Here is a 12,135-nt window from a genome sequence, read left to right on the forward strand (position 1 = left end):
ATACATTTTAAATTTTTAAAATTAGTAATTAAATAAAATAAATAATAAAATAAAATAAATAAATAAACAAAATAAAATAAGAAAAAATATAAAACTTAAAGAAAGAAAAAATTAAAGAAAAAGACAAAAGTTAAAAAAAAGTAAAAAAATTCAGAAGCAACATGGTGGCGCCGTTTAAATTGGCTCCACCAGAAAATAGAAAATTATTTTGAAGTCCTCTATTTTTCTAAAAAATGCAGTATCTCTTTTTTATTTATATAGGTGACGCCATTTTATATGATTCCACTAAAAAATTAATTTTTTTATACTCCCTGCTGACGTGGCAAGTTAGTAGCACCATATAATTTGGCTTCACTAATTTTTTCTATAGATTTAAGGTCTTTTTTATATTTAATTAAAAAATAAATTATTTTGATACTTAATTAAATTATTTAAGTTATTTTAATAAAAAAAGCTCGTTTATTCATCCCAAACAAGGGAAAATATGTGAGGTTTCAAATCGCCCCCTATCTAGTCTCATCCTGGCCTCAATCTTCACCGTTCGCGTTTCTTTCACTTCGTATCAAAAAAGAAAAAGAGACAATATATTATTAAAAGGAAGGTAATACGGGTCACTTCCTCACTTTGCCAGCTTATTCTCAAAACTAACGCATTTCACTTTGATCTCTCCAACGAGTGAGCTCTCTCTCTCTCTATTTTTTTTTTAATATTTACTGATTTATTTACCAAGAGTTAAGAGATTGTCATTGATTGAATTGAGTTGCATGGTAGTCGTAGAAAGCAAAGAAATGGTGTTCAAGGTTTCCAAAGTCTCGACGACGCCGATCGACGGCCAGAAGCCTGGAACTTCTGGCCTCCGTAAGAAGGTTCCTTTTGCTTCTTAATCGTCCTTCTTCATTTCCTTTACTTTGATCGTTATCCGATATCTCGATCTCCTGTTATATCACTCCGATTTAATTTTTGATCAATTTAATCCGTTAGATTGATGCCTGCTGCAAGCTCTTCTCGTTGAATTAGATGATCTCGTAAACTATGTATTGAACTTCATTTTCATAGATTAAGATGTACTTCTATAATATGTAACCGAAGAGAGACAAGGTTATTATCATTTTCGGTGCTGATCTAGTTGCTATTTGAAGTTTTAACTTAATTATGATCTATTTTCCTTTTCTTTTCTATTCTGGATCTGAATCAAGTCCATTCATTATTTAAATTTAGTTCTTTGGTTTTTTTTTTTTTTTTTTTAGGTAAAATTTTAATGCTTGATTCCTTTTCAGATCATAGTTTCTCATGGATCTAATAACTATATTTATATGGTTTCTGGTGGTTTGTTTTATATTTAGATCGTATTTCTATATTTAAATGATTATATAATTTCTAATTGTTTATGTTTTGGATGTCTGTTGACCGTTATGGTTTTCAATTTTTAATACTCTGGAGTTGATGCTAAAAAATTAATACTACTTAATAGTTCTTAAGGTCTTACTTATATTGTTTGACTAGTATTCTGTACAGTGTTCTTACGCATGATAGGTAATTAGATTAATAGTTGCCTTCATTGTCGAAGTCCATTTTTTACATGTTGCTAAAATCCGTGTCAAAGTACAGGTTATTTGCACCTTGAGTGATATGGAACATAAACAGTTTTCTATATTTTCTTACAACATTCCTCTGCATATTGATTTACATGTTTTTCTTTTAATTGTATACTGTGGTGTTTTGACCTGTCCAGGTGAAAGTTTTCATTCAGCCTCATTATTTGCAAAATTTCGTTCAGTCAACATTCAATGCCCTTACACCAGAGAAAGTTAGAGGTAAGGTTTTTTGTTGATGCTATGCCTTTTTGTATGCTAAATGTACTTGATAATTTTTACTTTTTAATATTTAGAGGCATAATGTGGCTCTTTAAATATGCTCTTCAAATCTTGGAACTAAGGATTCACTTTACGTACATCCATTTATGTGAGGCTTGCTTAGATTGTGTGCTTTGTTATATTAGGGAAACTCTTATGAAAAGGATGTATCTGCCCTACTTATACTTGGGATATATGCTCAATTCTTTGGGTTGTTCAACAAAATGTTCTAGTTTTATCTTGAAAGATATTTAGTTCATATCATCCAGAGACAATAGTCTGGTCATATCATTTTCTTGATTTTATTTTGGTCTTTTTGTCTTCAAAGTACGGTTGGTTTTTGGAGCTTTGTAAGTTACTAGGTTTTCTTTTTACCTATGAAAATCTTTGTGCCGAAGAGCTAATGCAAGGAGCTTTATTAATTAAAGTCATTCATGATAACTTTATATTATATTTTCTTCAGTTTTTCAACTGTTGCAGTCCGTATTAGTATAGCCCTATATTGGACAGGAATCCTGGGGGACCCTGGGGATCCTTCAATTCTTTTTCACTTTTTCTGATTTTTTTAAGCCTTTTTGGACACTTGACTTTTATCTTTCTGAAGAAATTTTAGAAAAGTAATAGAGGGAAAAAGGGAGGGGAGCTGCTGGACCCTGCTGATACCTAGGTATATGTGATCAAAGGTGTAAAGTGCTAAAGCTGCTAGGACTCTTGTATTGCCTAAGGAGCATAGTGCTAGTTTTAGGGATATATATAACAGACAGCACTGCATGGCTGAATGTATTAAAATTACCAAGTCTTAACTAAAATTATTCTAAAATTTCATCTCAAACATTAGGTTATGAACTGACAATATAACCACTTGCAGAAAACTCTTCTAGTTTTTATATTCTTAATTTTGTTTTTACTGTGAAGAAAACAAAGGGAATTTGCCTTTGTGAGCCTTGATAAAGCTGCCTCACCTTGTTTGGAACAAGGCTTTTTCCAAAATTTTCCTTCACCTCTCTTGCTAGGGATGCTTCTTGACTACATTGGTTTAGGTGGCTATACCACACCCAATAGTAGAGTTATACTATCAATCTTGAAACTAACAGATACACACTTCTTGTTTACGAATATTTTTCTGTATGTAAAAAAAAGGAGGGCACCGTGGCTCAGGTTAAAGACTTTTATCCTAACCCCTTTTAAGAGCACCACAGCTCAGATTTAAGATATTTACCTCCACACCTGATAAGAACACCAACAATTTTGGTATTTTTAAGTGTATAGACAGCTATGGTGTATTTCTGTATTGCCTGCTAATTCAATTTCTAGCATTAGAGGCCTCATCTAATGCTATGATAACATGCAGTTTTAGTTTGTTGGCATGATTATTGTAGAGCATATTCAACTCAATTTCTTTAGTTCTTCACCAGCTCTTTTGGTAATTTATTACTTTATTGGGAAGAAGTCCGTTTCTTATCTTGAGAGATGATTTTGAATCATCTAAAAAAAAATGATGTTAGGAATTCATTTTTGTTTTGTTTCATTTCATTGGTGACATTTCTTTTTCTTGATGACCTATATTCAATGGATTACAATGGCTTTCCTCTTATGTTTGTTCATGGTTATAGGTGCTACACTTGTTGTTTCTGGTGACGGTCGTTATTTGTCAAAGGATGCTATTCAGGTACTTCAACTTTGAACCTAAATGGTTGTCATAAAACTGTACCATCTTAGGAGAGAAAAAACATTTGTTGCTATTTTGTTAAATGGGTGCTCTTTGAAATTTTTGTTCTGTCAATGGCAAATAATTGTTCTTTATATGGACTTCTGTAGTGTACTTTAGTCATTTAAGAGATTCAGGCTTCAACTTACGAATGAATTTGTGGCGGCCATTTCTAAGGGGACTTACACTTGGCTAGTTTAACATGTTCTATGTACTCAGTGCAGTGTATATAGTAGGTGTTTCTGGTTTGTCCAATCATTCTTATGGAACTTTGGTTCCCGAATTGAAACTCATATGTTTTAACTGGATGCAACTGAGGGCCTTTTTAGTGGTTTCTTGTATTATAATGTCTTCAATGTTGTTGTCGTCTGGTAATAAGTCCTTAACCATTTGTACAATGCGTTGTGTTAAATTGACAGATAATAATTAAGATGTCAGCTGCAAATGGAGTAAGACGTGTATGGGTTGGTCAAAATGGATTGCTTTCAACTCCTGCTGTATCAGCTGTAATACGTGAAAGAGTTGGTGTCGATGTGAGTAATATTGCTGCTATTGCATTATCTAGTTATTTTTGGTTTATCAGCTTTTTCAGTATTATGTTGTGAGAAGCTACTCAATATGATTTAGTTTTGACAACATTAAGGTTCTTTTTACAAATTTCAATTCCAGGGATCCAGAGCAAATGGTGCCTTTATTTTGACAGCTAGTCATAACCCTGGCGGTCCTCATGAGGTAGGGCGGAGCTGAATTTGTATATTGTCTAAAAACTGTTTTTGCATGCAACATTTGAAAAATGTATGATTGCTTTGGCTTTTATGTCTTTATCACAGGATTTTGGAATTAAATACAACATGGAAAATGGTGGACCTGCTCCAGAGGCTATCACTGATAAGATCTTTGAGAACACAAAAACAATAACAGAATACTTGATTGCTGAAGATCTACCAAATGTTTGTCTTACTTCCCTAGAACAGTACTTTTATTCATCTTTTTACTGTAACTTTATCTTGTTAATATGTTGCATTATCCAGATAGACATTAGTACAATTGGTGTTGCAAACTTCTTGGGGCCTGAGGGACAGTTTGATGTTGAGGTTTTTGATTCAGCAGGTGACTATGTGAAACTGATGAAGTAAGTTATTCTTCAATTGGATGAGTCCTATCTAATATATATTGACTAGCAGTATCTTTCGAATAGTGATCTTTGTTCTTCTCTCATGTCCTTGTCTATGTCCCTATGTCCCTTGATTGGAAATTGTTATTATAATTTGAAACTTGAAAGCCCCTAGAAAATTATTTGCATGGGCTAAAACCTTGTGAGTTGTGACATAATTCCTCTTCATATTATTCATATCCTTATTTATTCATTCTGACAGTGTCAGGGTTTTAAAGTTGGCAGCATATGCAAGCAGTCTAAATACTAAATCCTTTTGCCTCTATGTTCAGGTCAATTTTTGACTTCGAGCTTATTTGCAAGCTGCTTTCCTCTTCGAAGTTTACATTCTGGTATGTTGATAAGCCTTTTGTTTTTAAGCACAGGACTCTTTTGATTCTCTGGATTAAACTATATTATTCTTGGTTGAAAAGTGTAACTCTTTCTCCTTGTATTGAAGCTATGATGCACTGCATGGAGTTGCTGGAGCTTATGCTCATCGCATTTTTGTGGAAGAGCTTGGGGCACAAGAAAGCTCACTGTTGAACTGTGTACCCAAGGTCTTTTAAATTTGAAGAATTTTAGAGTCTGATGATATGTTGCATCTTTTTTTAGCTGAATAGATCACACTTTTCTTTGTTAATGCTTTGACTCAATGCAAACCAGGAGGACTTTGGAGGAGGCCATCCTGATCCCAATCTGACTTATGCAAAGGAGTTAGTTGCTCGAATGGGATTAGGAAAATCAGACTCTGCAGTTGACCCCCCAGAGTTTGGTGCTGCTGCTGATGGTGATGCTGATCGTAACATGATACTTGGAAAAAGGTACTAATACTGTCCAGGAAGTCTAGTTAACATCATATAATAATTACACCTCCTGGAGTTTTCTCTTATAACATTTTATTTTAGGTTCTTTGTCACTCCATCAGATTCAGTTGCCATCATTGCTGCCAATGCCGTTGATGCAATTCCTTACTTTTCCTCTGGTTTGAAGGGAGTTGCCAGGTTTTTTTATTGCACTGTTTAGCTTTATATTTTTAGCTTTTAACCTGCTTCCTATCGAAACATATAATTTCTACTCGTGCAACATATAATTTCTACTCGTGCAAGTATCCAGTTGGTTCTTTAACTATCAATCATGTAGGATTCATTGACTATAAAGATTATAAAATTTAAACAACCAACATGCTTATTGTCTCTGAAGCTTAAAAAGAAAGGTGACTCTACATTTGAAGCCTTTGCAAGGTGCACAGAATAGGTGAAATGTGTTTGTATCTTTTCTCTTTGACATGTTCAGGTAATAATAATAATAATAATAATAATAACAACAACAACAATAACAATAACAATAACAATAATAATAACCACCACCATGACATGACATGAGATCTTAAGTTTAAATTTCAACTGCAAATTTCAGAAAAGTGGTTTGTCTTCTGGCCTACATGACATGTTTCTTCAAGCATTTAGAACTCACTGAATCTCCAATAGTAATGTTTTGGATTTAATTAAGATGTAAAATTGTCAATATCTGTTAAATCTATTGTGCAATTCAAACTCTGATAAACTTGTTTTAAATTATAATCATCTCTTCTGAAATTGAAATTTAAGATTAATTTTCTCGATTTGCTGCTTGTAGGAGTATGCCTACTTCAGCTGCCCTTGATGTTGTTGCCAAGAACTTGAACTTAAAATTTTTTGAGGTAGTCCACAGAAAATGAATTTTTTTGATAATTTTCCTTCTGGCCACTATTTTTATTGTTATAAGGTAGCTATTTATCTGTCCTTTGCTAGGTACCCACCGGCTGGAAATTTTTTGGCAACTTAATGGATGCTGGATTATGTTCGATTTGCGGAGAAGAAAGTTTTGGAACTGGTAAGTGTTTGATGCTCCGAACATGAAGTATACACTTGGAACCATGAGAAACTTACAAAACATTCTAATGCGGCAGGCTCTGACCATATACGTGAGAAAGATGGAATTTGGGCTGTTTTGGCTTGGCTTTCAATACTTGCTTTTAAAAATAAGGAAAATCTCAATGGGGATAAGCTCGTGACTGTTGAGGATATAGTTCGTCAGCATTGGGCTATCCATGGTCGACACTATTACACTCGATATGACTATGAGGTATGGCATTTTTGTAGTTCATTTCCATGTTTGGCCATAAAGGAATTGGGAGAGTATTAACTAATTTACTTTGTTTGATGAAGAATGTGGATGCTGGTGCAGCAAAGGATTTAATGGCCTGTCTGGTCAAATTGCAATCATCTCTTGATGAAATCAATAGGTATGTATGCATGCCATTTTAGAACCACTAAACCACTTACTGGATTATGCCACTGTTTTATAGTTTCGTGGATGAATGTCATGCTCTTCTTGCACTGTATTTTTTGATTGCTTGAATAATTGAAGTTGATCCTGGGGCTTAGTGCAAGTGGATTTTCACAAGGTTGGTTTCCTGTATCTGTTTCTTATTTTGGACACTTTCTAGATGATTTTGTGAGTCCAAAGTTTTAAGCAAATGATAAGTTTGATCATTGGATAAATATCCATATTGGACACCCGAACGTGAGTCCATGTACTTAGATGCTGACCATTAAATTTGAGGAAAGAAATTGGGAAATCTTGTTAAAATTATTTGCGTCTGCATTTATTAGGCCTAAAATTTTCCTTTGTTAAACATTTTAGTTTCTTTTGATGGTCATATTCTTTTTGCATGCAGTATTGTGAAGGGGGCTCGTTCAGATGTGTCAAATGTTGTCAATGCTGATGAATTTGAATACAAGGATCCTGTTGATGGCTCTGTTTCAAAGCACCAGGGTATTCGGTTTTTGTTCGAGGATGGATCGCGATTGGTAAGTCAACTTCCTTATTTACTGAAAAATGTTCGAGTAGATCATGTCATTTTCTAGTGCAGTGAAAAATATTTCTAGAGTTTATCTGTAGCAGCTTTAGTTGAAACATCATTTATTTGATTTTACTCCCTATGCATAGGTTTTCCGTCTCTCTGGAACTGGTTCAGAAGGTGCAACTATCCGCCTCTACATTGAACAATATGAAAAGGACTCATCAAAAACTGGAAGAGATTCCCAAGGAGCGCTTGCTCCTCTTGTGAGCATCCTTGACTTGGCTAAATTGATCCCAAATCCGCTTGAGATCACTTATATATTTTAGGCTGACTCTTGCTTTTGATATCAGGTGGAGGTTGCTCTAAAACTTTCTAAAATGCTGGAGTTCACTGGCCGATCCGCACCTACAGTTATCACATAAACTCATACCCCTATAAGGGTTGTCTGATAAGGCACGGTACTACTTTGGAGGAAAGTGAAAAAATGAATAAGCTGTTCAAGGCCTGTCTAGATAACCTACGTACATCTTTGTTATTCTGCGTCTGTCTATGACTACATTGGAGTATCCTAAGTGACTGATAATACTGTAGCAAAATTTTTGACAGGGTTCATAAAAAATAATTTGAACGTTACAGATTCCCATACTCGTATCTTTTTTGGTTGAATTGTCGTCTAAATTTCATTTCTGGAAGGTATGGCGATTCATCTTGTGGTTTTCATTTTATTTTAATGAAATGAAGAGAAAGGGTTTCATTTCTTTTCCACGTCTTATGGGGGCAGACTGGTTGATATTGGAACACTTTAGATTCTAGTCAGATTAGGTTTAGAATTTTAACTTTCAAATTTGAATTAATCCAATTGGATTGAATAGGATTTAGAGGGAGAAACAATTTTTTAGGTCAGTACATTGTTCGCTGAAATTGAAAATGTATTTACATTTACTTGCTAGATATCAGTTTGATGCATATCTCCAAGTCAGCCGAGTTTAAGTGGCTTAAGAATATTAGATTATGACACATTTATTTACGTAAAATCTAGGTTTTGGTTAAAATGATCAAAGCTAGTTTCATATATTATGGGTTATTTTGATAATCTGTATAAAAGGAAGGATGTTGTGGCTCTTCAACATGATTACGCGCAATTTCAATGTATTCTGAATGCAAGTGAGAAGGAATCGTTAGTTGTCGAAGTCTCACAGGAGGAAGTTCGTTCAGCGTTATTTTCGATGAAAGGTCTGAAATTTCCTGGGTTGGATGGTATTTTGCTTATTTTCTTGCATAGAGGCATTGGAAGCGGTGAAAGGTACATTCTGTTTAGTTTTGTTAGTAGGGCAATGGAAGATGGTCCCTTTTATGCAAATTTAGCATGGGTCTTCTTAGCGCTGATTCCTAAGTCTGCAACAGCGGATAAAATTTGTTATTTTGGCCCATCAGTCTTTTTAATGCCTTATAAGGTGCTGCTAAGACCATTGTTAACAGATTACATCCAATTCTCTAAACGTATTATCAGACCTTTTCAAAACAGCTTTCTAGTCGGTAGAAGCACGGCATCTTGATTACTCAAGAAGTTGTTCATTCTATGATGAGTATGCCGGGAAGACAGGGTGTGTCGGTGTTGAAGATTGATTTACACGAGGCATATGATAATCTCATTTGAGGTTTCTTTAACTTGAAGACAGTATTGGAAGATTTCCGAGTACTGGATAAATTGATTGAGTTGATTATCTTCTATGTCCAATATAGTAAGATTGTTTTGATCTGAATTGGGCAGGTAATGAGTGAACTCACTCCTTAGCAAGGGCTGTGACATGGAGACCCACTTTCCCTCTACTTACTCATTATGGTTGTACAGGCCCAATTTCGCCCGGCCCACTAAGTCAAATAAAATCCAAAATAAAATAAAATTAATCAATCCAAATTACAACAAAATCCTAAGTCCAAGTGGCCCAAAATTTAAAAAAATTTTCAGCAAAAAAGAGGAAGAAGAAACCCTAGCCCCCATGTGCGCCGCTCCCCACGTGCCTTGCCAGCACGTTCAATGCCCGAGGCCTGCCCTCCTCGTACCAAAACGGCAAAAAGCCGAAATATCCGCCTTTGACCTCGCCGACACTGCAAAAAGGACAGAAAAAGAACCAAAACGAAACGCAACAACAGAGACAGTGCAGAAAAAGGCAGAGACGCAAGCACAGATAATAGAAAATAGTAGCAAACATTTTGTATTCGGCTATAAAACCGAAAAAAGAACCCATTGTATGGACACGCATATTTCAGAAATCAAAAGCAAAATAAAAAAAAAAGGGTTGATTTTGATTTTCTCTTCTTTTCGTTCCCTGTTCTTTTTTTTTTATATTATTACAAATCTATTTTCAAGTAAAAGAATAAAAAAGGAGGAGAGAAAACTTACCCGAATCCGATCTTGGCGTGACTCCGACCATCGTCCACGGTGGAGCCAAGGTTGTTCGGGATGGTGCGATGATGGGTTTCAAATCCCTAGCAGAGAGAAAAAAGGGAGGGGCTGCTCTCTGTTTTTAGAAAAAAAGAAAGGAAGAAATGAAAAATTTTAAAAAAAAAAATGGCTTTAATAGCCCTGCAAAACGACCACGTTTTGCTTTCCCCCCCCATACGCCTCAAAACGGCGTCGTTGAGGGGGGGAACTCGCGCGACCCGACCCAGGTAGCAGAGGATCCGCACGTTTTTAGACCATTGGGTTATTTACAACCCTGGTCCCTCCAAGTTCTATCCATCTTAATTTTGTCCTTTTTGTTTATTTTTTCATTTTTTTAAAATTTGTCCGTGGGATTTTGCTTGGTTTTCAATTGGGTCCTTGACCCATCGGCCCGCTGGAACGCAGACACCTGTCCAAATATTGGGCTTTTTGCCCATTTAACCCTCGGACTTCTCGCGTTTTTAATTTTAGTCCTCATTGTTTGTTTTATCATAGTTTTTTACCTGTAATTTTATTTTTATCTCAATTTAGTCCCAAATATGTTTGATTTCAATTCATTTTGCGAATTTGTTACTTATTTATTTATTTTAAAGCCTTTCTTTTTATACATTATTTATTTTAAGTTATTTTATTATTATTATTTACTTAAAGTCTTTCATGTATTATGTATTTAAAATCACTTCAAACTGTTATCCATCTTAAGTTTATGAATATTACTATATTAGTCATTTTAAACTGTTTTACATATTATTATTTTTTTAATATTTTTTATGTCATTTATTTTTAAACTTTTTTATATATTATCTATTTTAAATTTATTATATGTTATTTAGTTATACGGTTTTATATGTTAAATATTTTAAATTCTTTTTATTATTTATTGTAAACCTTTTATTATTATTAGTTTTAAGATTTCATATATCACTTGCATTAAACTGGTTTTTTTATACAAGTGTATACATTTATATTATTTACTTTAAATTTATTTTTCACATATTATTTATTTTAAACTTTTTATATGTTATTGTTTATCTTAAGTTGCTCTATATATTATTTTATTGTTTCAGTATATTAATGATTTTAAATTGTTTATGCTATTTATAGTATCTATTTTAAACATGTTCTTCCATATGTTATTCATTTAGAATTGTCCTCTTATTTATTTTAAATCGTTTTATATCATTATGTCATTTTTCTTTGATTATTAATATTCGTGTTCAAATGATGTATGTTATATAATTATTGTCGTCATATATACTATGAATTGTTCACTAATGTATTCATAATGTGCTAGCATACTATATTATTCGTTCATCATTTTTTAATATTATATCAACCTTCACCTTAAATTCATAAAAAGGGATTCTTCAATAAAGGCAATATTCTGTATTTGAAAATTTGAAAGATCGTGCCCTAATGTACTGGATTTCGATTTTTTTCGTTTGACCCAAATGACCGAATACCCTTTTAAAATTAAAATGCATGAATTTTGAAAATCAAAAGACAAGTTTTATTTTCGAGGGTTTAAAATATTGTGTCCTAACGTACTGGATGTGACATTTTATTACTTCGGGAAAAGAAGGTCTTTAGCATCCGCTTCAATTTATCCAAACATCTTTGTAAAATTAACATTGATTAAAAGGGATCGTATTTTAAATTCTTCTCGAGTTTTCAATTTTCGACATTAAGACGTTAATTAATTAATTAGGTACCAATTTTGGGCGTTACGAGGGTCCTAATTCTTCCTCGTACGTAACCGAATCCCGAACCTGTTTTTCTGAATTTCGTAGACCAAAATCGTTGTTTTAGTAAATCAAGACTGTTTATTAAAACGATCAAATCGTAAGGTAACCCGATCACACCTCATAAAAAAAAGATTGGTGGCGACTCCCATTTTAATTTTCGTTTTCAAACAAGTCGATCCCGGTTTCCAAAAAAATAGTTTCGACAATGGTTATGAAGAAGTTATCACATTTGGTTTTAGAATATGTTGAAAGAGAGTTATGGTTTGCCATATAAAATTTCAAGTGAAGGAAAATATGGCGCAAATGGAGATTATCAAGGGTTGTTTGCAGGAGGTTTAGCCAAGCGTCAGGTTGGGCTATTATTATTATTATTATTTGAATC

General features: G+C 33.7%; 1 protein-coding gene across 4 annotated transcripts; it reads left to right on the plus strand.

The window, feature by feature from the left end:
• The first annotated feature begins 471 nt into the window (after positions 1–471).
• On the plus strand, positions 472–8,207 carry LOC108467064 (phosphoglucomutase, cytoplasmic-like). Of its 4 annotated transcripts, none has more exons than XM_017767530.2 (19): positions 472–675; positions 772–866; positions 1,733–1,814; positions 3,467–3,522; positions 3,981–4,094; positions 4,231–4,293; positions 4,392–4,511; positions 4,593–4,693; positions 5,008–5,067; positions 5,175–5,274; positions 5,381–5,538; positions 5,623–5,718; positions 6,353–6,416; positions 6,508–6,589; positions 6,666–6,841; positions 6,925–7,001; positions 7,437–7,569; positions 7,709–7,825; positions 7,913–8,207. In XM_017767530.2, exons 2-19 carry the CDS (start codon positions 789–791, stop codon positions 7,982–7,984), a joined length of 1,749 nt encoding a protein of 582 aa, XP_017623019.1. In that variant the 5' UTR covers positions 472–675; positions 772–788; the 3' UTR covers positions 7,985–8,207. The 4 variants fall into 4 exon arrangements, with proteins under 4 accessions (XP_017623019.1, XP_017623020.1, XP_017623018.1 ...); XM_017767531.2 differs by having other exon boundaries at positions 778–866; XM_017767529.2 differs by having other exon boundaries at positions 472–866.
• The last annotated feature ends 3,928 nt before the right edge of the window (positions 8,208–12,135 follow it).

The sequence above is a fragment of the Gossypium arboreum genome, chromosome 2, assembly GCF_025698485.1.
Source record: "Gossypium arboreum isolate Shixiya-1 chromosome 2, ASM2569848v2, whole genome shotgun sequence".
Lineage (NCBI taxonomy): Eukaryota > Viridiplantae > Streptophyta > Magnoliopsida > Malvales > Malvaceae > Gossypium > Gossypium arboreum.

Bases quoted from the DNA above. Each gene is read 5' to 3' on its own strand.
- LOC108467064 (XM_017767529.2), top strand. From the start codon at position 765: ATGGTAGTCGTAGAAAGCAAAGAAATGGTGTTCAAGGTTTCCAAAGTC. The intron at 4,694-5,007 runs GTAAGTTATTCT...CTCTATGTTCAG, and splicing joins GACTATGTGAAACTGATGAA to GTCAATTTTTGACTTCGAGC. The intron at 5,719-6,352 runs GTTTTTTTATTG...TGCTGCTTGTAG, and splicing joins GGTTTGAAGGGAGTTGCCAG to GAGTATGCCTACTTCAGCTG.